A 27648-nucleotide genomic window follows, 5' to 3' on the forward strand; every position below is an offset into this window, starting at 1 on the left:
TTATTTGCTTGACAGGTCTATTTCCCCAAAGGCATGTCCATCCCCGTATATGACATACAGTATGAAGTTAGTAAATTATATATTTTTTAAATGCAAATGTTGTTTCAGCTTAAATCTTAGAGATGTTCTACTGGCAGTCTACCTACATCTTGTGTCTTCATCTGTACCTTACATTCAGTCTGTTTTAGACCAAAACATATTCACACCCTAATAACCAGACCTGTACAGTATGTGTGTTGAGGAATCATCCTGAGTTGGCTGTATTTCCAGTACAGCAGGAGCCAGGTTTCTGTGGTAGTATATTGTCTTTGAACAGGTAAAACACAGTCTGGATGCTGCTGCTGATGTTCCTGAAGCCAAAGACAATGTGGTGGTGGATGTAGCAGCAGAATGCATGCAGGGAGAAGTAGTGCTGGAATGGGAACAGAGCCACGGGAGGGAAGTAGTTCAAAACAATGATTGCCAAGGTGATGAGGACCATCTTAAAGGCTCTTTTCTTGACGGGGTGCATCTCGTGGCGGCCCGGCCCAAACTGCCTCAGGGCCCACAGGATGGCAACGTTACGGAATAACATGAAGGCAAATGCCACCAGGATCTTGAATGTGAAGACCTTCTCAAAGTTCATGATGTTGCCCACGCACTTGGCGGTAGCATAGGCCAGCGTGAAGAGCCCAGTGGCGGTGCTCCTTGAGCTCTGTGAAGGTGATCAGGTGGAGCACGGCCATGTAGCGATCCAGACAGACGCAGGAGAAGAAGTCCTTGACGCCGTAGAAGTAGCGCAGCATGTATCAGGTGCTGGTGGTCCGGTAGAGGACGTTGGCAACCTCCAGAGTGGGGGTGAGGCGGAAGAAGGTGTCCAGGATGGCAAGGTGCATTACGAAGATGTCTGAAGTGGTAGAGTCGTTCTTGTGCAGGGCCACAGCACCATAGCGTTGGCTGGGATCCCAGGAACATGTTGATGAACTGCAGCGCCAGGTAGAAGAGGAGTACGGCTGGCATGTCTTCAGACTGCCCATACACACTCTTGTCCCCTATGCTGGAGTTTAATGGTTTGTGAGAGATTTAAGAGCAAGGACGAGTCAATGTAGAACAAGGATGAGTTGAAGCACTCCATGATGACTGGACTAGTAGGAGACTCAGTGGACACCAAACAGGTCAAGGAGGACCCTATAGACAAACAAAGAATAAAACTGTCAGATTTGGCACATTTCTAACAGCTAGTTGGACACTTTGACATATCATGACATTGATCATGCTTTGTAATAAAACAACATATCCCGTTAGCATCTTCCTTTTCCTCTAGTCACTGAACTTCAACATGACTTAACATCTGCCTTAAGAAATAAATCTGCTTACTTGATTCCAGAATAGAGTTGTCTGATATTGAATAATTCCTCTCGCCACGTGTTTTTAATATGGGACACTGTTTAAACGTTAACTGGGAGTGCATTCCGTTTTAGTTCATGTGCACATAATAAGGACTGAAACTTGCCATGACACCTGTTTGCAGATGCCTGTAATGTAGAGTATAGGCAAAGTAAACATGCAGTATTTATTATCTTTGTTTCCTAGGATATATGCTGACAAGATAAAGGTCAACTGTGCAGGCAAGGAGATTGAATCTAAAACAAGTGTAACTTATCTTGGTGTGTCCCTAGATCAATCCCTTTCTGGAGACCTAAAATCTAAAATAGCGAACAAATATATATATTTTTTATAGCGTAACACTAGATATTTTTACATCAAAGTTAAACCGCTTGTCTCAAACTTGATTCAGTGTCATTTTGATTATGCCTGCTCTGCTTGGTATAGTGGGCTATCAAAAAAGCTGAAAAAGAGAATGCAGGTAATGCAAAATAATGTTATCAGGTATATGCTGAATGTCCCCCCCTGGGACCCACATAGTGGTACAGGAGTTCTGGGAGGTGGGCTTGTTGCCTTTGGAGTCCAGAGTGGACCAACTTAATCATATAACTTAAATGATCGTGCCCCAGGTTATATGGAAAACCACATTGATGGTCTATAATCAACACAATCACAATACCAGAGCTAGTGTTATGTCTCGTAAAATCCCAAGAGTAAACAGTACTGTGAGGAGCATGGTTTTCTATACAGGCATTTGTCTATAGAATAATGTAGGTGCACATATTTTTGAGGTGACAGATGGACAGACAGTGACACATTCAATACTGCCTTGCACACTCTTGCCTTCATCTAGCTGATCTAGGGTGTAATTATTAGGACAATTGCAATTGAGAGTTTCTATTGGACAAATTTAGGTATGTTTATCCCGGTTTTGTACCTTTTGCTTCCTTTTAAGAAACATGTTTCAATAGAATACACCCCTGATCATTTTTTATTTTGGACAAGATAAAGCATAGCAGTGTGAACAGACAACACAGAGTTACACATGGAGTAAACAATTAACAAGTCAATAACACAGTAGAAAAAGGGGAGTCTATATACATTGTGTGCAAAAGGCATGAGGAGGTAGGCGAATAATTAAAATTTTTCAGATTAACACTGGAGTGATAAATGATCAGATGGTCATGTACAGGTAGATATATTGGTGTGCTAAAGAGCAGAAAAGTAAATAAATAAAAACAGTATGGGGGTGAGGTAGGTAAAAATGGGTGGGCTATTTACCGATAGACTATGTACAGCTGCAGCGATCGGTTAGCTGCTCAGATAGCAGATGTTTGAAGTTGGTGAGGGAGATAAAAGTCTCCAACTTCAGCGATTTTTGCAATTCGTTCCAGTCACAGGCAGCAGAGCACTGGAACGAAAGGCGGCCAAATGGGGTGTTGGCTTTAGGGATGAAAGTGCATGGGTAAACACAGTTCACTAATAGCAGCCACGTTGTATTCCTCTTCGCATCTATCCGCTCTCCTCCTCTCACCTTTCCCCTTCACTTGTGGACTTCAATGCACAACACATCAGCTGTATGTGACCAGGCAAAAAACTTTCCAAGCTAAAGCATATCATAACCGCTACACACAGCCTACATCTTTGTCACCATATTAGCTAAAGTAATGTCCTAGTCAACATAGCTAATATAATTCACGTTAGTCAACCCGCTGCAATCATGCAGTATTGTTAGTGTACAGTCAGAAAGCAGTTTAGCACTTACACCGGTGGGCCCTAGTGGCAATAAATTAGTCAAACCAAAACCTTACCTTGAATTGGAAGAGTTCCAGTGTTGTGTTGGATAGTCATAGCCAGATAGCTAACATAGCATCCCTCTGTTTGAGCAAGGTGTTTGAGGAGGCTAAACTAGCTAGCTGCACTTGCTAGTTAAGTAAGTGAAACTAAAAATGAAAAAATGAATTTGTTAACTGTTCAACTATTTAATTTCTTCCAAAATCAAGGAGAAGCAAGAGTTCCTCTTTTTTGTCTTTCTCTCTCTTTAAATTAACTACTCACCACATTTTATGCACTGCAGTGCTAGCTAGCTGTAGCTTATGCTTTCAGTACTAGATTCATTCTCTGATCCTTTGATTGGGTGGACAACATGTCACCCAGTTGGAGGATGTCATCCGGGAGTTGTCATAGTTACTTTTTAAGTCTATGGAAGGGGGTGAGGACCATGAGCCTCCTAGGTTTTGTATTAAAGTCAGTGTACCCAGAGGAGGATGGAATGCTTTTGAGGCTACTGTAGACCATTGCAAAACAGTTTATTTTAAACACATTATTTGGTGACGTGACTATATTTAGTATAGTTTTATCTAAAAAAGACAACTTTTGTATGTTCTTTTTTAAAAAATAAATTCACTGTGGAGGATGGCCCTCCCCTTCCTCCTATCTGTAGAATAGCATGAGATTAGCTATAAAACTGCACATTTTCCTCTCTGCCCCATGGCAATATGTGTGGAATTGCAGGAAATTACTCTACATGACCAAAAGTATGTGTCATCTCACGTCTTATTCCAAGATCATGGACATTAATTAATATGGACTTGGTCCCCTTTTTGCTGCTATAACAGCCTCCACTCTTCTGGGAGGCTTTCCACTAGATGTTAGAACATTGCTGTGGGGACTTGCTTCCATTCAGCCACAAGAGCATTAGTGAGGTCAGGCACTGATGTTGGGCATTCCAGTTCATCCCAAAGGTGTTCAAATGGGGTTGAGATCAGGGCTCTGTGCAGGTCACACACTGATCTCGACAAACAATTTCTATATTGCTTCGCTTTGTGCACGGGGCATTGTCATGCTGAAACAGGAAAGGGCCTTCCCCAAACTATTGCCACAAAGTTGGAAGCACAGAATCGTCTAGAATGTCATTGTATGATGTAGGGTTAAGAGTTCCTTCACTGGAATTAAGAGGCCTAGCCTGAACCATGAAAAACAGCCCGGGACCATTATTCTTCCTCCACAAAACTTTACAGTTGGCACTATGCATTGGTTGCAGGTAGAGTTCTCCTGACACCCGCCAAACCCAGATTTGTCTGTCAGACTGCCAGATGGTGAAGTGTAATTCATCACTCCAAAGAACGCGTTTCCACTGCTCCAGAGTCCAATGGCGGCGAGCTTTACACCACTCCAGTCGACGCTTGGCATTGCGCATGGTGATCTTAAGCTTGCGCGTGGCTGCTCGGCCGTGGAAACCCATTTCACGAAGTTCCCGAAAAACAGTAATTGTGCTGACGTTTCTTCCAGGGGCAGTTTGGAACTCGGTAGTGAGTGTTGCAACAATGACAGATGATTTTTACGCGCTACACGCTTCTGCACTATGCTTCTCTGAGCTTGTGTGGCCTACCACTTTGTGGCTGAGCTGTTGTTGTGGTGTGGAAATTCTTACACACATGTTGTGGAAATTACCACCAGGGGCACTCAAAGTCAATCTTAAATGAATCATCCTTTGTTATTTGCGCGCTGGAGAGGTTCCAACCAACTCAGTGCACCATAGTACACATGTCAATCAGGAGCTCTGCTGGGGCAGTCCCAGCAGTTGTCTGTGTACAGCCGTATATAAGACAATTTATATTTGCATGATTTAGCATAATGAATTCATCATTACCGTTTTTGTTTAATTCATGTGCCCGACCAATACTGGTTCATGACGTTTGACAGACCAATAGCTCACGAGGCTTCTTCACTCCAAGCTGAGACCTTGAAACTGAGATATCTTTCGGTTCTCAAAACAAAGGTCAAGGCGTACTGCCACATTGCAGCTACTGATAGTGAGGATTCCTTCAGTCAGTCACTTACATGAGCACAGAAAACGGTTATTAGAAAAGCACATGAATAGAACACAACTTCACTTCACAATAACAGCACTTACATTTGACCGGGGCAGCTCTAGCAGGGCAGAAATTTGACAAACTGACTTGTTGGAAAGGTGGCATCCTATGATGGTGCCACATTGAAAGTCACTGAGCTCTTCAGTAAGGCCATTCTACTGCCAATGTTTCTCTATGGAGATTGCATGTCTGTGTGCTCGATTGTATACACCTGTCAGCAACGGGTGTGGCTGAAATAGCCGAATTCACTCATTTGAAGGGATGTCCACATACTTTTGTATATATAGTGTAGCTTTATATATACTTTATTTTCTCTCAGCCTCATGGCAAAATGTGTTGAATGAGATTAGCTATAAAACTACAAATGTTTTATCTTTATTTGTTTACTTAGGTATGCCACTGTCGTTGAGACACAGCCTACATGGTGTCTTTGGTCTGTTCTCTGTACGGATGGCAAGATCCCTAATACTCTGAATGTCAGAAACTGATCTCATAAAGAGGTTGTTTGACCTTTCAGATGACCTCTCACATCGCAGAGCTCAGAGTGTTCTTTTTTCATTTTCATTCCATTATGAATGTATGAAGGAACAGAAAGGAAGATGAATAAAGACATCGACACAAGTGAAGGAAACCTTTTTCAATTACAAATTGGAATTAGATTACACTTCACTGTGACATCAGATATTGCTTGTTGTCTTTAGAATATATGAATACGCTTCTCATACAGTGAAAGTCAATCAACACAGCTAGATCCAGTCCAGAAGGAGTCACCTTATTTGTTTACTAATTTGTATGTCTGATTTGTTTGGGCAAACATGGTTATTGAAATCTATCCACACACACATCTGTATAACTTTGAGTGTTTTATCTTGGTTATAATGGTTACAATTCCCCACAGCATCTGTCGAAACAACCCAGGTTCTTTCATTGTGTGACTGAATCCAAGGTTGTGTTTACATTAGTGCTATGCTCACACAGGACATATTTTGCTCATATAAGGCAAGATTCTCAGATGCATGCCACATTCAGCCCTGGGCTCTGAGCACCACCTCCAGCCACAAGACAAGGGTTCTGTTTTTACAACTGCAGACATAAGATCAAACCAAAGTTCATTTAAATGTCTCAATGTTGAATTATACCATTCTGATTTAATTACGTGTCATTTCCTTGTCATTTCAGGAAACTTTCATTAGATTACCAATTTGGCTGAAAACGCCAGCAATGAAACTGATTGGTTAAAAGGAGATGCCATTCAGTTGACTTACTGTAAATCCCCTTCTCTTGGATACCTCAGAGAGAAGTGACTACCTGAAGTCACAGTGACACATAATTGAGGAGCACATTATGCCAGACATTGTTTGCATGCTTCTCCTATCTCACAGACAGTATCTTGTGTGAAAGTCACATCCCCACCATGCAGAAGTCAGTCATGCAGATGAATGATGATGCTCATGGGATGGTTTTTCCATTCTGTTTAGTTAGTCTCTGAGAGAGAGAGAGATGAAGTGCAGAGGGAAACTTCCCTTGGGGTCTCTGACTCAACATGCTTAGCTGTTGTTGCGTTGGGTGCTCATTTAATTAGTGGGAATTAATGCTTCAAAGGGGACTCAGTGGAGTCTAAAAATAATTGAAATTAATTAGGAATGTTTCTTTTTGTTGTTTGTATTGCTGTTGTTTTTATTGTTTCTGAAGCTGAAGCTGATTCATTTGTTTATGGATATTAGATATATAATCAAATTCATATATATATAATCAAATTCATTCGGATCCCCATTAGCTGGGGCGCCAGCGTAGCCTAGTGGTTAGAGCGTTGGACTAGTAACCGGAAGGTTGTGAGTTCAAACCCTCGAGCTGACAAGGTCTGTCGTTCTCCCACTGTTCCCAGGCCGTCATTGAAAATAAGAATATGTTCTTAACTGACTTGCCTGGTTAAATAAAGAAAAAATAAAATTATCCCCATTAGGTTTTGCCAAAGCAGCAGCTATTCTTCCTGGGGTCCACACAAAAACATAAAACAGGACAAGTAACAAAACACTGATGGACAGGAACAGTCACACAACTTTAAAATACAATGATATACAAGCAATACAACTAAAGAATAACGTGTGATAGTGTGTCTGGGCGTGCGTGTGTTTGTCATTTCACAGTCCCTCTTGTGCCATGAGATGTTGTTTTATACACTTTCAAAGGTAATTTGGCTTTTGCTTAAGTAATAGAAGATGGAATGTGATCATGGCTCTGTTTAATACTGTGCGTTGCCGTGAATTTGTTTTTTGGGGACTGTGAAGACACCCCTGGTGACATGTCTTGTGGGGTATGTATGGGTGTCTGAGCTGAATGTTATTTGGTATTTTCATCACAGTAATATTTCTCATAAAAACTAGAAGAGAAGCAGTTCATCTCTCGTCAACTCTCAACCAGGAAGGACTGGCATGCATGTCGTTGATGATAGTTCTGCATGTGCAGTTGAAGGACAAGCTGCGACTTTGCTAGGTCTTTCTTTGCTTCACATATTCCGGGTGGTGATCAAGATGGGACAAGACCAGAGCCTGAACAACTAGTACAGTTGATTTTTGTGTAAAAAAAAACCACAGAGCATATTTTTTTTACAACAGCCAGACCCCTCCCCATCTTCACAACAACTCTGTCAATATGACTTGACCATGATAATTGACCATCCAATGTTATACCTAGGAGTTTAGCTTCCTCAAACTTGCTCAATGGTCACATCCTAATGTCTCATGAATAAACCCCACAGTCTCACCATTTCTAAAACATTTGAAAGACATAGTCATTATACCAATCCCAATAAAGTCTAAGATGTATGTTCAGGCCAAACAGAATTATATTACTTATTAAAAACTTCTCCGTTGGATCTTAACTAATATAATCCAAATTGAATATTGGATGAATTATGTCATACTGTGATAACGTACTAGGGCATTTTCTAGTCTGACGGTTATCTGTGGAGGCATTGTCCACCTAATGAAATACAATGGTAACCATTGATCGGTCAGAGAAGCCTAATGCCAGTTATATTATCTCTCAACGGAAGACACAAAGATCTCTATCTGAGAATAGACTATGTAGCTTCTAGTAGTCTGGAAGAGATACATGGGTAATATTTCTCATTGTTGCACAGATCATTTACCATCTCTGGTCAGTTACACTCTGGCCATCCATCTTTACAATAACACACTCAATCAAAAAGGTTATTCATTTCAACCTGTCCATCAACTTGGCACGGGTTGCTTTTTTATTTGATCAGAAAGAACAAATTGGAGAAAAAAAAAACAGTCAACTAGTTAAGCGCTATTATATGTGTGTGATTATTTAATGGTACTATTTACTGGCAGCCACCGACAAAAAGAGTTTTACAAAAGAAGAGGAAGAAAGAGTATCAGATGCAAATGTATCAGTAATTCTATCCAGATAAACAAGACCGTCTTCTTTCTCTCCACACATGAGCACTACTACCCGCCATCTAGTCCCGCGTTGGCATACCTCCAAAATCACGTTGTTGTCACACCTGTTTTAGGGAAGCCTGGTTCAAGACAAAGCTACACGTCCTCGAATACCTGTCCTCTTACACACTTTCTCATTAAGACGTTTGTGTGTCAACAGTTTTAATAAGATGCAACATTTTTCCATAGACACCCCACACATTGTTGTTCCCCACAACGTAAACACCGCGTCAAATATGGCTCTTTGATTGATGTTGCAGAAATGGTTTAAATTCAACACTGGTTTCAACCACAAATCAACAAGAGGGTTTTACTGTTTGGTTGATTTTTAAATTGAATTCATGTTTGCTGACAACAACAAATCAAATATGAATCTAAATGTGAAATATTTGCCCAGTGTGCTGTCTGTATAAACCTTTTTTTTTAACCAAAGTAAGAATTATTTATATTTTCCTTCACTTTCTAAATATCTGCTATACTGGAAAAGAGGTTGTTTTAGAGGTAATATAACAGGTCCTACGTACTTTATAAGCTCCCAACTGTGCCATGAGAATTTCGTTATCAATGTGGTCCTTCTGTAGCTCAGTTGGTAGAGCAGGGCGCTTGTAACGCCAGGGTAGTGGGTTCGATCCCCGGGACCACCCATACGTAGAATGTATGCACACATGACTGTAAGTCGCTTTGGATAAAAGCGTCTGCTAAATGGCATATATTATTATTATTATATTATTATATTATTATTATTATATTATTATATTATTATATTCATAAATGTCAATTAACCTACTCGGTCTGCAACCCAGAGTTTATAAGATTCTGGTTGAAAAACACGACTTGGAGGCACCCTGCACCCAAAAGCTGTTCAGTCAACATCCTGACCCATAACATCCACCTGCATAGAGGTGACTGCTTTCTAAATCAAGTCAACTTTGTTCAACAAGAGGCTAATATAACATCTTCAAACCACCCTACTACCGAAGACCCTCATCTGGATCAACCCTGGAATACAACGGAATGAAAAAGCAAGGCTAAATTAATCACAAGGTAAAACACCACAAAATAGATGAAAAGGTGGCTGATCGATAGTATGACCTTATTGGCACCTTTTGGTGTTTATTTTACAGTCAAGTGGGAATACTTCAATTGAAATAGGAAAGGATTAGGGTGGCATTCACTCATATACTCATGTGCAGCGAGATAATAACGAGACCAAAGACATACAAATCAAACAGGAGAGACAGACAGGCAGTCAGTCACAGCAGTCAGTCACAGGCAGTCAGTCACAGGCAGTCAGTCACAGCAGAGAGTATTGGTATGCAGACATCACGACAGTAACCTAATACAAGTTGCACTGCAACATCATCACATAGCTGCGTTACATAGCAATCTACAGCCACTAAAAATAAAAATTCTCAGTTAAAAAGGGGGTTCAAGACTGAGCGGCCCCTGTCGACCATGTGGTTTATTATCCTGGATTAGTGGGACCATTATGAAGGACAGCAGTAAAGAGCGGTTGCACCTGTGCTTGGTGTTCACCTCTCAGGGAACCAAGTCTCACATACCATGTTAGTACAGGACGAACAGAAAGTGGGATCACACATTATTTTTTTTCTCTTCTTCTTTTTTTTTTACACAAAGGCTCCAGGACACCACAGAGGAGAAGAGGTACGATAAAACCAGTCTTGCATGCATCATTACATTAGAGGCCTATTAACCAAGGAGTCACTTTAATTCCACTAGCCAACACGACAGCCCTCTTCTCTGAGCCACGTCCTGCTCCAGGGGTCACACTGCCGCTGAGGACCAGGGCTCAATGCACATTCAATATATACCAATCCTTCTCATCTTCAAGTCTCTTCTACGTGCAAACCTCTCTCTTACCCTCTCCACTACTCGATCCCCTTGGCTTGTAGGACCTTTTGGTGTTCTCAATATACATTCACTTTGAGGGAAACAAAATGTGACATTTACACGCTGCTCTGCTTCTAAAATGGTGGGCAATAGGCTATATATACTGGTGAGTCACTTAAAGGGCACATAGAGAGACATAAATGAGATGCTGCACAGTCACTGTGCCCTCCAGGTCAGGAGAGCTCAGCTTCTCATCATATCAACCATTTCAATGAAGGTTTGAGGTACACAACTGGGTGTATTGGAATAGAAGGGGAGAAATATCGACCAATGTGTGACCGCGATCAAAGTCTCTGGATTAAATGGTTAACAACATTGTGTTGGAATGGTAGATCACAGGGGGGACTCGCATCTGAATGTAACCACCGAATGCCACAACAACACTAAAGTTATAATCAAAAATGATTTGAAATGCATTTAAATGGTCTGAAACTTGTCTGCCTGTTGAACACACATCCTCAGCCTTTGCCACCTATAGGAATTGAACGACTGCATAGGGCTATGTTTTGGATGACTGGCTGCGAATGTTTATTGAATTGTTTTGTTTCTGCCTTTTCTATTCCAGACATTCTGAAATTCACTAAAGCATCCCATGTCTGTAACTTTAGTCTTTCACTTTTCACTTTTCAATGTTAAGAGGGTCCGGAAGTCCCTCTAACAAATGTATTTTGTACAGCAGCTGTTGTCATGGTGATTGGCAGGGATGGATCCTGTAGCTCCCTGTCGCGGTTTTAAATGTAGTCCATGATGTCCAATCACATAGGATATACTGTGATGAGAGGGAGGGTAAACATAAAGGCCGGTCCAATAAGGTAGGAGGATCCTAGTGCATCACAGTAGATCCTTGAAGTGATCAAGTGGGAGTGGAGGCCCCAAGTGGAGGCCCCAAGTGGAGGCCCCAAGTGGGAGTGGAGGCCCCAAAGGCCCCAATTAGGAGTGGTAAGACTGTGGTGTTCCTGGATTTTTGCCCAGTGGGTGAGGCTGACTGTATTATAGGAGGGTTGACTCGGGGGTCCCTCCCCTCAAGGAGTGGCCGGCCCAGATTAGTGTGCAGGCCATTTTAAGTGGAGTGGTCAGTTGGGGACATCCAAAGGGAGTGGGACAATGCGGGGTCAAAAGTTCAAGGTGCTTTCATCATGACAGAAGTGGTGAGTTTAGTGTGGAATCCAGTAGGAGTGGTACAGCTGATACAGTTGTCTTGTTGTGACTGGGGGGTCAGATAGAGCTGGAGCCCAGCGTGGTTGTATTATGGTGTCCGTATTCAGATGAAGGTGGAGTCCATGGTGCTGCTGTCATGCGTGCTCCGGGCGCGAGCCTCAAACAGCTGTTTGATCAGAGCAGACTTCTCCTGCTCCAGCTGAGTGATGCGCTTACCCTTATCTGTCACCTCCTGCAACGGGATGGAGGACGAGAGACATGGACAGGGGGGGAAGATCGTTTTGAGTTTAAACAAGCCTTTATTGTGCATTGAAAGGAGTTTACACACAGCTCCAGTGCAGCAGGGAGAAGACATAGGTAGAGGTCAGACCATCATAAAGGGACAGTGGTGAGGTGTTCAGGAAATCTGGACATTTACAATACATTGACATGATATGTTCAGTTTACCTGGATGAGAAGGCGGTTCTGGTCCTTTAGTCTCTGAATGGCTTGTGGGGGGGCAGGAGGCTGGGAGCTGGAGGAGATCACTGTGGGCTGGGAGCTGGAGGATGGGAAAGACTGCTAAAGAGGGAGAGAAAGAAAGATTATTCCCCATTAATTACCATGTTTCAGTAACGACTCTAGTGTTTAGGATTGACTATACTCTGTTTCTAAAACGTAGAACTACCTCTCAACATCTAATTGCCACTGGGAGGACTCCAGTAAGAGGAAAATAAGTCCCTTCAAAAATTGCAGTGGAATTCAATTTGACCTTAGAAATGACACAGTCATATGAGACAACCATCCCCCATTTTTAGAGCAGTGAGGACGCTCAGTTAGACACAGTCAGGTAAGGTGTCTTATTTCAAGACGCACCACTCCAGAGCAGGAAATTAGGTCATTAAGGCAACGGTTGACTTCCTGCAGCTTGGGAAGCAGAACATTCCTGTGACTTTGATTCTGGGATTCTGCGAAGGAATCCTGGTGGGAGAGAGAAAGAGAGTAAGAACTGGACAGTTTCAGATCATTCCTACACTGTATCATCCATTCCTACTAAATTGTCATGGGTCATGTTCATTATGGCATGCAACGGAAAACGAAAAGGAGCGTTTCTTATTGAACCTCAATAGTAGTCCCTCCCTGTTTCAGTTATTGTTCCGTCTGTTTCTTGCCTACTGAACAGTCGTTACCGTGCAGTGGTTGCTTTGGCCCACGTGTCTCTGTCTCTCGGTGACGTTGTGGATCTGAGTCTGGTACCACTCTCTAGCCCGCTCCACCACGCCCAGACCGGCCAGCAGAGAGTCCTTCTCCTGCTCCAACTCCTTCATCTGCTTCAGCTGGAGGGAGAGGGGAACAACTTCTCTCTTACTGTCATCGTCAATATGGGTCACTTACCTCATTTGGCGAACCTGTCCCCTCAAGCTTATACTCATCCTGAGCCCCAAACAAAGCTTGCATGTCAACATTTATGATGGTTTTGTTGTTTTGGGTGACTTGGGAAATCTGCACCCTTCTATTTGCACATTTGACTGCCGCTTTTGTTCTGAGACCATGGCACCGGGCCAATTGTGCCGGAGTGGTACCCTGATCTCAACAGGAGAGACAATGTTAAGAGCAGCGATCAGCCCGGCGCCATGGCAACCGTGCAGAGACCTAAGAATGGGAAAACAGTAGCCACTACAACAGGTCGTCCTGTCCCAGTGACAGGTAGACAGCATAGAGTTCTGCTGACCATCCTATCCTCCAGTACCACAGCACAGGCCCCATTCCTGGCATTCAGCCACCCTCTCTATACACTATCACCGTTGGGAAAACCATGTCTGTACAAAGGCCTAGTTCCCAATGACATAATGTGGTGGCCAAACCAACCAGCATTGTCAAAGTCCACTGATCCTGTCGTTGTTGTCATCTGATCTGGACTGTAATTAGCCAGGGTAAACCTCTTGTGCCATCACTGCATACTAAACACATTTCGCCTTTCAGCTCTGGCCATGCTGGGATGAATGGGAGCTGCAAACAGAGGAGAGGAGAGGAGAGCGAGGGATGAAAGAGAGCTTGGGGAGTGGGGGGGTGGGGTTGTGGCTGGAATGAAGCGTGACCCAGAGTGTCAGGCTGTGTTTGTGTGGTGGGCCACAGGCAGGGAAAATCTGCTCTGTAAAGAGGGGAGAGAACACAGAACAGGGGGAGGAAGAGTTGCAGAGGGGAGAGGAGGGTACGGGAGGGGAGAACTGGCTGACAAAGCTAACATCACCAGGGCTGCAGGTGGCCTCGCGGTTAACAGCGTCACTGAGAGGTCTGTGGTTTGAATCCCCGAGCCGACGATGTGCCCTTGAGCAAGGCACCTAACCTTAATTGCTCCTGTAAGTCGCTATGGATAAGAGCGTCTGCTAAATGACTTGAATGTAAATGTTAAAATGACAAAGCGTACTACAACGGCATGACACAGCTGATGTTGTCGTATCTAAAATCACAAAGTACAAAATCATGGGCATCAGGATAATCTACACAACAGCTCCAAACAGTACAAACTATCATACACCTGCTAGGGCCAGAGGAACAAACATTACAACTAGGAGTTTACTGGTTATCAACAAGACACCAACTGAAACTGGTACTTTCCACTAGCTTCAACAACACATCAACCGCAGACACAGAACTGTTAAATATTCGGCTAGTTGACAAACAGTTCTCTGCCTGACTCTGCTCATAACTCCATAGTTACATTTTGACACGGCTCAACACACATCTGCAAGCGTGTAATAGACATACACATACATGGAAACAGCTCAATGACCAAACAAGACTCCGTTTTTACTTCTCTTTCCTGACCTCTCTCCTCTAGTTGTTCTCACTCACCCCGAGGAAAAAGTGCAGCGCCTTGCTGCTGTACAGACTGCTGCTGAGAGGGATGAAGACAGTGGTGTAGGCTGCCCAGACAGCTGTCCAGGCTGGGCCGGGTGGGCCAAGCGAATCCCCTGCTTCCAGGCCCCTGGGCCCGACCCGGCTCATTACAATGAGGACAGGCGGCCAGAGGGGGGAGGGGGGAGCAGCTCCCTCTACGACTTCACACAGAGAACGAGTGGAAGGAGAGGAGAAGACATAGAGAGAGGGATAAAGTTGGGCTCAGAGAGAAACTGGAGGCAGGGGGATAGAAAGAGAGAAAAATAGGGCGAGAGGAGGCATGGAAAGGGGGCAGGAGATTGGGAAGGCCACAGGGGGAGAGGGGTTGGACTGAGTGAAAGGTGGGAGGGGTGTAGGGAGAGGGGTTGAATGGGGGAGTTAATGGTGGGTGTTGGCCAACAGAAACAAAGTGACCTACAGCAGTTGCAGTCTGCACAGAGCAGATAGGCCTGTTTATCCATGAAACTGTTCTCCACCTCACCCCCACTCTAGATAAAAAGTTGAACTGACCCCTAACACCAACCATATCACTGAACACCAGTATGAGACCACTTTCACGTTGTCTGTGGGTCACAAAATACCTCTTTTCACTGGCAGTGAGAACATGGTTGTTTGACTGCCTCTCTGAAAACTGTGCATAATGCAACAGTGTGTGTGTGTGTGTGTGTGTGTGTGTGTGTGTGTGTGTGTGTGTGTGTGTGTGTGTGTGTGTGTGTGTGTGTGTGTGTGTGTGTGTGTGTGTGTGTGTGTGTGTGTGTGTGAGCGGGCGTAAGTACCATTCCATAATCCACCCCGTTGGTGATGGTGTGGCGTCTCTGCTCATCTCGGCTCCGCCCATGGCGTCTGGAGACAGTGAATCCTGTGGCTGACTCACTCTGGGACCTCGGTAACCCAGCCTCCACAATACCTGGACCAGAAATTGGGCAGGAATGGGTGGTCAGAAAGATTTTTTGCTGATTTCACCAACTGACTTCCAGGTCTTGTCTGGAACACAGGTATCAACTGTCTGGTTAGTACAACTATGCTTTGGGTAACTGGATAATTAATACATAAAATGTAAACATACCCATTTGCTGTGAGGAAGAACAAACTTGTTTGCACTTCTATAATGTTAGTATCAAATACATAGAGCTCGATGGACATGAACATCAGAGAGAAGTTCTGACTCACTCTGTTGTGTTCAGTGCATCACGGTTTCCATCTATGATAGAACTGAACTGTCCCCCAGCCAACAATCAAAAGAGACATTGTCACCAAAACCCCACCCCAAATCAAATTGTAATTTGTCACATGCTTTCACATAAACAACAAGTGTAGACTAACAGTGAAATGCTTACTTACGGGCTCTTCCCAACAATGCAGAGAACATTTTGAAAAATTATTTTAAAAATAACGAGGAACAAACACAAAATGATCAATGATAACTTGGCTATATACATTGGGTACCAAGTCGATGTACAGGAGGTAATTGAGGTAATATGTACCTATAGGCAGGGGTAAAGTGACTAGGCAACAGAATAGATAATAAACAGAGTAGCAGCAGCAGCATACAGTAAGTGATGAATCAAATGAGTTGGTGCAAAAATGGTAAATGCAGTCTGGGTAGCTACAGTGCCTTGCGAAAGTATTCGGCCCCCTTGAACTTTGCGACCTTTTGCCACATTTCAGGCTTCAAACGTAAAGATATAAAACTGTATTTTTTTGTGAAGAATCAACAACAAGTGGGACACAATCATGAAGTGGAACGACATTTATTGGATATTTCAAACTTTTTTAACAAATCAAAATCTGAAAAATTGGGCGTGCAAAATTATTCAGCCCCCTTAAGTTAATACTTTGTAGCGCCACCTTTTGCTGCGATTACAGCTGTAAGTCGCTTGGGGTATGTCTCTATCAGTTTTGCACATCGAGAGACTGACATTTTTCCCATGCTGGGGACTCCTGGCACCATGGCTCCTTGCAAAACAGCTCGAGCTCAGTGAGGTTGGATGGAGAGCATTTGTGAACAGCAGTTTTCAGTTCTTTTCACAGATTCTCGATTGGATTCAGGTCTGGACTTTGACTTGGCCATTCTAAACACCTGGATATGTTTATTTTTTAACCATTCCATTGTAGATTTTGCTTTATGTTTTGGATCATTGTCTTGTTGGAAGACAAATCTCCGTCCCAGTCTCAGGTCTTTTGCAGACTCCATCAGGTTTTCTTCCAGAATGGTCCTGTATTTGGCTCCATCCATCTTCCCATCAATTTTAACCATCTTCCCTGTCCCTGCTGAAGAAAAGCAGGCCCAAACCATGATGCTGCCACCACCATGTTTGACAGTGGGGATGGTGTGTTCAGGGTGATGAGCTGTGTTGCTTTTACGCCAAACATAACGTTTTGCATTGTTGCCAAAAAGTTCAATTTTGGTTTCATCTGACCAGAGCACCTTCTTCCACATGTTTGGTGTGTCTCCCAGGTGGCTTGTGGCAAACTTTAAACAACACTTTTTATGGATATCTTTAAGAAATGGCTTTCTTCTTGCCACTCTTCCATAAAGGCCAGATTTGTGCAATATGACTGATTGTTGTCCTATGGACAGAGTCTCCCACCTCAGCTGTAGATCTCTGCAGTTCATCCAGAGTGATCATGGGCCTCTTGGCTGCATCTCTGATCAGTCTTCTCCTTGTATGAGCTGAAAGTTTAGAGGGACGGACTGGTCTTGGTAGATTTGCAGTGGTCTGATACTCCTTCCATTTCAATATTATTGCTTGCACAGTGCTCCTTGGGATGTTTAAAGCTTGGGAAATATTTTTGTATCCAAATCTTCTTCACAACAGTATCTCGGACCTGCCTGGTGTGTTCCTTGTTCTTCATGATGCTCTCTGCGCTTTTAACGGACCTCTGAGACTATCACAGTGCAGGTGCATTTATACGGAGACTTGATTACACACAGGTGGATTGTATTTATCATCATTCGTCATTTAGGTCAACATTGGATCATTCAGAGATCCTCACTGAACTTCTGGAGAGAGTTTGCTGCACTGAAAGTAAAGGGGCTGAATAATTTTGCACACCCAATTTTTCAGTTTTTGATTTGTTAAAAAAGTTTGAAATATCCAATAAATGTCGTTCCACTTCATGATTGTGTCCCACTTGTTGTTGATTCATCACAAACAAATACAGTTTTATATCTTTATGTTTGAAGCCTGAAATGTGGCAAAAGGTCGCAAAGTTAAAGGGGGCCGAATACTTTCGCAAGGCACTGTATTTGGTTAAATATTTAGCAGTCCCATGGCTTGGGAGTAAACGTTGTTCAGGATCCTGTTGGTTCGAGACTTGGTGCATCACTACTGCTTGCCATGCGGTAGCAGAGAGAACAGTCTATGAGTGAGTGAGTGAGTGAGTGAGTGAGTGAGTGAGTGAGTGAGTGAGTGAGGGAGAACACGAGAGAGAAAGAGACAGAGAGAGAGAGAGAGAGAGAGAGAAATGGGAGAGGCCACTACTCAGAAAAGTGAAATCTGTAAACCCTGCAGTGCCTTTGGTGGCCACACGAGGACGCTACCCTCCCTCCCTGCTAACCTTATCAACCCTATCTGGTTGGGTTGTAATTGAATGGGGATAAATTACAATTCTGGGGGAAGATGAGAATAAAATGTAAGAACTTATGTATATAAAAACAGTTCAGGTGATAGTTGATAACAGAGCAGAGAAAACATGACATGTTTCCATGTTGTATCCGGACTTCCAAAAATCCTGTTAATCGGTAACTGGAGATAGTTCCTTGAGGGCAGGAGTATGCAGGGTTCAGAGAGGTGGATGGAAATATGTAGAGCACCTAGTTTAGTGGCTCTAGATAATCGTCAAGTTGGACTGTGGCACCCAAAGAGGATACTGTTTACCAGTATAGGTAAGCCTCATTTGCATGCCTTGAAACAGCATTGCTAATTGAAAGAGGGTAATGAGGGTCTACTTTTTTGTTGTGGAAAACATTTAACATAATAACACAAAGAATGAATGTGAAAATAATAACGCAAGGAATAAATACACAATGAGTAATGATAACTTGCCTATATACATGGGATACCAGTACAGAGTTGGTGTGCAGGGGTACGAGGTAATTGAGGTAGATATGTACATATAGATAGGGATAAAGTGACTAGGCAACAGGATACATAATAAATAGTAGCAGCAGTGCATGTGATGAGTCAAAATAGTTAGTGCAAAAAGGGTCACTACAGTTAGTCCTGGTAGGTATTGGTTAACTATCTAACGAACTATTTAGCAGTCTTATGGCTTGGGGGTATAAGCTGTTCAGGGTCCTGTTTGTTCCAGACTTGGTGCATCGGTACCATTGCCGTGTGGTAGCAGAGAGAACAGTCTATGACTTGTGTGGCTGGAGTCTTTGACAATTTTTAGGGTCTTCCTCTGACACCACCTGGTATAAAGGTCCTGGATGGCAGGGAGCTCGGCCCCAGTTATGTATTGGGCGGTACGCACTACCCTCTGTAGCGCCGTACGTCTGATGCCAAACAGTTGCCATGCTAAGTGTTGACGCAGCCAGTCAAGATGCTCTCAATGCTGCAGCTGTAGAACTTTTTGAGGATCTGAGGGCACATGCAGAATATTTTCAGTCTTATGAGGGTGACGAGGCGTTGCAGTGCCCTCTTCATAACTGGGTTTATGTGTGTGGACCATGATAATTCCTTATTGATGTGGGCACCAAAGAACTTGAAGCTCTCAAACTGTTCCACAACAGACCCTTTGATGTGGATGGGGGCATGCTCGGTCCTCCGTTTCCTGTAGTCCACAATCAGCTCCCTTGTCTTGCTGACGTTGAGGGAGAGGTTATTGTCCTGCCACCACACTGCCAGGTCTCTGACCTCCTCCCTGTAGGCTGTCTCATCGTCGTCAGTGATCAGGTTGTGTCGTCTGCAAATTTAATGATGGTTTTGGAGTCGTGGGTGAACAGGGAGTACAGGAGGGGACTAAGCACACACCCCTGAGGGGCCCCCGTGTTGAAGGTCAGCGTGGCGTAGTTGTTGTTGCCTACCTTAGCCACCTGGGGGTGGCCCGTCAGGAAGGATTCAGTTGTTGAGGGAGGTGTTTAATCCCAGCATTGTTAGATTAGCGATGAGCTTGAAGGGCACAATGGTGTTGAACACAGAGCTGTATTCAATGAACTGCATTCTCACATACAGTGGGGCAAAAAAGTATTTAGTCAGCCACCAATTGTGCAAGTTTTCCCACTTAAAAAGATGAGAAAGGCCTGTAATGTTCATCATAGGTACACTTCAACTATGACAGACAAAATGAGAGCAAAAATAAGGATAGGATTTTTTATGAATTTATTTGCAAATTATGGTGGAAAATAAGTATTTGGTCACCTACAAACAAGCAAGATTTCTGGCTCTCACAGACCTGTAACTTCTTCTTTAAGAGGCTCCTATGTCCTCCACTCGTTACCTGTATTAATGGCACCTGTTTGAACTTGTTATCAGTATAAAAGACACCTGTCCACAACCTCAAACAGTCACACTCCAAACTCCACTATGGCCAAGACCAAAGAGCTGTCAAAGGACACCAGAAACAAAATTGTAGACCTGCACCAGGCTGAGAAGACTGAATCTGCCATAGGTAAGCAGCTTGGTTTGAAGAAATCAACTGTGGGAGCAATTATTAGGAAATGGAAGACATACAAGACCACTGATAATCTCCCTCGATCTGGGGCTCCACACAAGATCTCACCCCGTGGGGTCAAAATGATCACAAGAACGGTGAGAAAAAATCCCAGAACCACACAGGGTTGACCTAGTGAATGACCTGCAGAGAGTTGGGACCAAAGTAACAAAGCCTACCATCAGTAACACACTACGCCGCCAGGGTGTCAAATTCCGCAGTGCCAGACGTGTCCCCCTGCTTAAGCCAGTACATGTCCAGGCCCGTCTGAAGTTTGCTAGAGAGCATTTGGATGACCCAGAAGAAGATTGGGAGAATGTCGTATGGTCAGATGAAACCAAAATATAACTTTTTCGTAAAAACTCAACTCGTCGTTTTTGGAGGACAAAGAATGCTGAGTTGCATCCAAAGAACACCATACCTACTGTGAAACATGGGGGTGGAAACATCATGCTTTGGGGCTATTTTTCTGCAAAGGGACCAAGACGACTGATCCGTGTAGAGGAACGAATGAATGGGGCCATGTATCGTGAGAATTTGAGTGAAAACCTCCTTCCATCAGCAAGGGCATTGAAGATGAAACGTGGCTGGGTCTTTCAGCATGACAATGATCCCAAACACACTGCCCAGGCAACGAAGGAGTGGCTTCGTAAGAAGCATTTCAAGGTCCTGGAGTGGCCTAGCCAGTCTCCAGATCTCTACCCCATAGAAAATATTTGGAGGGAGTTGAAATTCTGTGTTGCCCAGCAACAGCCCCAAAACATCACTGCTCTAGAGGAGATCTGCATGGAGGAATGGGCCAAAATACCAGCAACAGTGTGTGAAAACCTTGAAGACTTACAGAAAACGTTTGACCTCTGTCATTGCCAAAAAAGGGTATATAACAAAGTATTGAGATAAACTTTTGTTATTGACCAAATACTTATTTTCCACCATAATTTGCAAATAAATTAATTAAATATCCTACAATGTGATTTTCTGTATTTTTTTTCTAATTTTGTCTGTCATAGTTGAAGTGTACCTATGATGAAAATTACAGGCCTCTCTCATCTTTTTAAGTCAGAGAACTTGCACTGACGAAATACTTTTTTTGCCACACTGTAGGTGTTCCTTTTGTTCAGGTGGGAAAGGGCAGTGTGGAGTGCAATATCGATTGCGGCATCTGTGGATCTTTTGAAGTGGTATGCTAATTGGAGTGGGTCCAGGGTGTCTGGGATGATGGTGTTGATGTGATGCCATGACCATGACAAGGCTTTCAAAAAATGTAATGGCTACACATGTGAGTGCTACGGGGCGATAGTCATTCAGACAGGTTACCTTGGCATTCTTGTGCACAGGGACTGGTGGTGTGCTTGAGACATGTAGGTATTACAGACTGGGTCAGGGAGAGGTTGAAAATGTCAGTGAAGACACTTGCCAGCTGGTCTCACTACGTGTCCTGGTAATCCGTCTGGCCCTTCGGCCTTGAGAATGTAAAACTGTTTAAAGGTCTTACGCACATCGACTACAGAGAGCGTGATCACACAGTCATCCAGAAACAGCTGGTGCTCTCATGCATAGTTCAGTGTTGCTAGCCTCGAAGCACGCATAGACAGTATTTAGGCACTGGACAGCTCACGGCTGGGTTTCCGTTTGTAATCCATGATAGTGTGCAAGCCCTGCCACATCCGACGAGCATCAGAGCTGGTGTAGCATTATTCGATCTTGGTCCTGTATTGACACTTTGCCTGTTTAACGGTTCGTCGGAGGGCATAGCGGGATTAGCTCATTGAAACCAGCAGATCTAGCCTTTAGCTCAGTGCGGATGTTGGCTGTAATCTTTGGCTTCTGGTTGGGATATGTATGTACAGTCACTGAGGGGACAAAGTCATCGATGCATTTATTAAAGAAGCAGGTGACTGATGTGGTAAACTCCTCAATGCCATCGGATGAATGCCAGAACATATTCCAGTCTGTGCTAGCAAAACAGTCCTATAACTTAGCATCTGCTTCATCAGAGCACTTCCGTATTGAGCATGTCACTGGTACTTCCTGTTTGAGTTTTTGCTTTTAAGCAGGAATCGGAAGGATAGAGTTATGGTCAGATTTACCAAATGGAGGGCGAGGGAGAGCTTTGTATGCGACTCTGTGTGTGGAGTAAATGTGATTTCAGTTTTCTTGAATTAAAGTCACCGGCCACTCTGGGTGAGCATTTTCTTGTTTGCTTTTGGCCTTATACAGCTTGTTGAGTGCGGTCTTAGTGCCAGCATCAACTTGAGGTGGTAAATAGAAACTATGTAAAATAAAGATGAAAACTCTGTTGGTAAATTATGTGGTCTACAGCTTATCATGAGGTATTCTAACTCAGGCGAGCTGAACCTCGAGACGTCCTTAATATTACAGATTGTGGACAAGTTGTTGTTAACAAAGAGACATACACCAACTCCTCTGCGCATCTCCAAACGGTCTCTGGCTCCAGAGACAGTTATTCCAGAGGTGAGTTGTTCCTCACGCCTCGTGGGTAATTTGCAGTCAGACGGGACGGAAAGGCCAGCTCTGACAAGCTCTCTCTCGCCCTGTCTGTCCAACCACTTCCACACATCCTCCCCTGCCTGCGTGGCTGCCTACAGTTCACTACTCAGGTACACAGAGATAGAACAACAGGCACTGCAACCATGAAAAATGCTCAATCTGTCCTCATCTTTTTTCAGTGTTTAGAGCATTGTATAGCATGGACGTCATGTCGCCCACACAGTGACGTTGTCCAGAAGCTGCCGTTAACAGTGTGGGAAATACTTCATAGTGTTCCAGTCCACAGTCCAGCTCCATCCACTGGCCCATTACCCTGCTCCAATATCACATCTGCCTCTTCACATTACCCTGCTCCAATACCACATCTGCCTCTTCACATTACCCTGCTTCAATACCACATCTGCCTCTTCACATTACCCTGCTCCAATACCACATCTGCCTCTTCACATTACCCTGCTCCAATCAGCCTCTTCACATTACCCTGCTCCAATACCACATCAGTCTCTACACATTACCCTGCTCCAATACCACATCTGCCTCTTCACATTACCCTGCTCCAATACCACATCTGCCTCTTCACATTACCCTGCTCCAATACCACATCAGTCTCTACACATTACCCTGCTCCAATACCACATCTGCCTCTTCACATTACCCTGCTCCAATACCACATCTGCCTCTTCACATTACCCTGCTCCAATACCACATCAGCCTCTTCACATTACCCTATGCCAATACCACATCAGCCTCTTCAATGAGTTCCACAGCCGGGCAGACGTGATCTCTCTTCATGATTTTGGACATCCCCCAAGAGTCTGCATCCCGAATGGCACTCTATTTCCTATATAGTGCACTAGTTTTGACCAGGGCCAAATAGTGCACTATGTAGGGAATAGGATGCTATTTGGAACACAGTGAGAGCGAGAGAAAAGAGAGCAGGGTAACGGTAGCTTGGGCAGGATTCACCGCTGCAGTGCCTCAATTACTCTGCACGTATTCTGTGCTAATCCAGCGGGTTTGCTGGGGGAGATTACATTGCCATTCACCATACTCTCCGATCCCATGGCTCTACAGAGAGTAGTGGGTAGAGTGGGTCTATGGCACTGATATAAGTAGCTTGCCAGGGCCTCCAGGCTGCTTCACGGACATGTCCCTGTTATAGATACAGACAGGATTGGACTCAGCAGGGCCATTAGAGAGGGCGAGAGAGAAAGCGAGAGGGGGGGGGGTGGCCTGTGTGCACATAGGAGAGAGAGAGCAGGATTTTCTCCATAGCTTTCCCGACTTCAGTGAACACAGGTCAGTCTAATGAGCGAGACCAGGAAAATTGTGCTGATGATCCCAATAGGAGGAGCCCAGAGCCCAGTCTAAACTCTGGCTAAGCATCCAGAAGAATTTGAGACATGATCTGTGACTCACTCTGGATGAGCTGGAGGTCAATTATTCAATTACACACTCTTCACTGCAGCAGAGATTTGAGAGGCATACCAGGGCTTTGAAATAACGATAACAAAATAATGTTAGCTGAGCTCCCCCATTAGTAAAAACCCAGAGTGTGTGGAAGGATTGACCCCTAGCTGTGGTCCCAGGTCATGGGCTCTGTTTTAATGTGTCAACAAATCAAATATAATTGTATTTGACACATGCGCCGAATACAACAGGTAGAGACTTTAACGTGAAATGCTTACTTACAAGGCTGTTCCCAACTATGCAGAGTTAAGAAATACAAATAAATACAAATAATAACACAATAGGAATAAAATACACAATAATGAGGCTATATATACAGGGAGTACCAGTACCAGATCAATGTGCAGGGGTATGAGGTCATTGAGGTAGATACAGTGCCTTGCGAAAGTATTCGGCCCCCTTGAACTTTGCGACCACTGCAAATCTAGAAATCTAGACCACTGCAAATCTACCAAGACCTGGCCCTCCCTCTAAACTTTCAGCTCATACAAGGAGAAGACTGATCAGAGATGCAGCCAAGAGGCCCATGATCACTCTGGATGAACTGCAGAGATCTACAGCTGAGGTGGGAGACTCTGTCCATAGGACAACAATCAGTCATATATTGCACAAATCTGGCCTTTATGGAAGAGTGGCAAGAAGAAAGCCATTTCTTAAAGATATCCATAAAAAGTGTCGTTTAAAGTTTGCCACAAGCCACCTGGGAGACACACCAAACATGTGGAAGAAGGTGCTCTGGTCAGATGAAACCAAAATGTAACTTTTTGGCAACAATGCAAAACGTTATGGTTGGCGTAAAAGCAACACAGCTCATCACCCTGAACACACCATCCCCACTGTCAAACATGGTGGTGGCAGCATCATGGTTTGGGCCTGCTTTTCTTCAGCAGGGACAGGGAAGATGGTTAAAATTGATGGGAAGATGGATGGAGCCAAATACAGGACCATTCTAGAAGAAAACCTGATGGAGTCTGCAAAAGACCTGAGACTGGGATGGAGATTTGTCTTCCAACAAGACAATGATCCAAAACATAAAGCAAAATCTACAATGGAATGGTTCAAAAATAAACATATCCAGGTGTTAGAATGGCCAAGTCAAAGTCCAGACCTGAATCCAATCGAGAATCTGTGGAAAGAACTGAAAACTACTGTTCACAAATGCTCTCCATCCAACCTCACTGAGCTCGAGCTGTTTTGCAAGGAGGAATGGGAAAAAAATTCAGTCTCTCGATGTGCAAAACTGATAGAGACATACCCCAAGCGACTTACAGCTGTAATCGCAGCAATAGGTGGCGCTACAAAGTATTAACTTAAGGGGGCTGAATAATTTTGCACGCCCAATTTTTCAGTTTTTGATTTGTTAAAAAAGTTTGAAATATCCAATAAATGTCGTTCCACTTCATGATTGTGTCCCACTTGTTGTTGATTCTTCACAAAAAAATACAGTTTTATATCTTTATGTTTGAAGCCTGAAATGTGGCAAAAGGTCGCAAAGTTCAAGGGGGCCGAATACTTTCGCAAGGCACTGTATGTACATATAGGCACCAGGATAGATACTCATAAGAGTAAAATAAGAATAGAGTAGCAGCAGCATATATAATGCATGAAAGTGTGTGTATGTCCTCATTGGTTTTTAGGAGCATATACCCACGTGGGTGATTGAAACATGAACTGAGGTCCACACTCCAGTGCAGTCGGTGGTGATAATGCACCTTAAAGTTGGTTGCCAACCGCCATATAAAGTCCAAAGAAGAAGCCTGAAGGAGGAGAGATTTCTAGAAACAAACTAGGTTTACCCTTTTATCTGTGGATTCATTGTCAGAGTAATAGACTTTAAGCATTTCAGTTAAAATAACAACCCAATGTTTATATGGAAGGACAAATTAGCTAGCAACAGCAAGCTATGTAGCTAAATTGCCATGCATGTTTAATGCTTTTCAACCTAGTCTAGTCAGCATGTGATGCTAAACATGTTGGAACCTGGTGCTAGTGCTGCAGTTGTTTAGTGATGACAGTCTGGTATAGAAATGTGTGTAATGGGTGTGTGTGTGTTTCCAACTCCTCTACCTCCACAACTGGGTCAATGAGACTGAGGCAGCAGAACAGCCCTGATCTGTTTATACCCCACTTGATCTTATTGCTGAGTACGATTACTGATCGCTTAGCATAGTGAGAAACAAAATACATACACATGATGGGGAGATGGATAGAGATGATGGAAGACTGGTCCTGATTGGATTGAGCTTTGATAATCAAACTTACTTGATTTTTGGAGACTTGACGACTCGAGAGCAAGGGATTCTGTGGACCTCACCCGACTCTTCTGTGGATGCGTCTGCTTCCCCATCCGAACCGAATCCGCTCGATATGAACCGCTTTCGGGCACAATGGTTATCCGTTCCAAACTTCTGCCTGTTCTCTCATAACCCGTATTGGTGTAACGCAAGGGACCCCCTACGACCGAGGTGACTGGTGGGTGTCCAGTTTTCCCCTCATTATGTCTGGACCGACTCTGAAGTGAGGACGCGCGTTTGTGATGCGTATTTGTCCCATTGCTTGGACCCAGTGGGCGAACGTTGTTTTCAATCAGAGTTCCGAAAGAGCAGGTAGAGAGCGGGGCAGGTTTTTGCGCTGGCATATGGTGCCGTTTGGAGTTCAGAAGTGCTTGTTTCGGGTGCAGGGAAACCTGAGCCTTTATGTGGTTGTTGTTGTCCGCTTTCGGCATGGAGTATCGCAGCCCCGCCACGAAGCGCTCAAATGTCAGGCAGCCATGAGGTGGGGCCACCAGCCTCAGACACTCCAGAACCCCGCCGGACAAATCATGAGTATCTGCCCCTTGCCATCTACTCTCAATCTCCGATATGTGCACATATCCTCTCTTACCATCATCAAGAATGTCAAAGAGTGTCCTCAGACTGTGTAGAAAGGCTTTTGGTAACCCATCTGTTGAATATTCCGTGTCTTTGGGCTGCATTTTACCGGTTATGCCTGTCTTGCCTTGTCTTCTTGTGCCAATCCCACCGTAAATTGTCGACGGCCCGTTCAATTTGCAGCTACCATCAGTATCAGTTTCTATCAAAGCCATGAAGTTATCAATAGTTGAAATGAATGATGCCAAAATCAAACCTCACCAAGATATATCTTATAATGTGGTTATAAACAACGTCTTATTACTTTACGCGAGATACAAAAATAAATGTGTTTATAAGTAGCCTACCCTACATGTCTTTATAGACTATATTTATCCAAAACAGATTATAAATCCGACCAGCTTTTCTTTATGCCTTCGCTGAACGAAAGTATCTACTTTCCCTCCCAAGTCTTGCGGCTCCAGCATACCTTTTTCAACAGGACCG

At 43.8% G+C, this 27648-nt stretch overlaps 1 protein-coding gene across 2 annotated transcripts; it reads right to left on the reverse strand.

Annotated features, from left to right (window-relative positions):
- Nucleotides 1-11830: 11830 nt before the first annotated feature.
- Nucleotides 11831-27647, reverse strand: LOC118385312 (suppressor APC domain-containing protein 2-like). 2 transcript variants are annotated; one of them, XM_035772362.2, is made up of 6 exons: nt 26555-27647; nt 15430-15560; nt 12943-13089; nt 12629-12733; nt 12221-12331; nt 11831-12005 (listed from the first exon to the last, which is right to left on the reverse strand). In XM_035772362.2, the coding sequence occupies exons 1-6, from the start codon at nt 27375-27377 to the stop codon at nt 11877-11879; spliced, it is 1446 nt and encodes a 481-aa protein (XP_035628255.1). In that variant the 5' UTR covers nt 27378-27647; the 3' UTR covers nt 11831-11876. The 2 variants fall into 2 exon arrangements, with proteins under 2 accessions (XP_035628255.1, XP_035628254.1); XM_035772361.2 differs by having other exon boundaries at nt 12221-12334; nt 26555-27644.
- Nucleotide 27648: the final 1 nt, after the last annotated feature.

This window comes from Oncorhynchus keta, chromosome 6 (genome assembly GCF_023373465.1).
Source record: "Oncorhynchus keta strain PuntledgeMale-10-30-2019 chromosome 6, Oket_V2, whole genome shotgun sequence".
Lineage (NCBI taxonomy): Eukaryota > Metazoa > Chordata > Actinopteri > Salmoniformes > Salmonidae > Oncorhynchus > Oncorhynchus keta.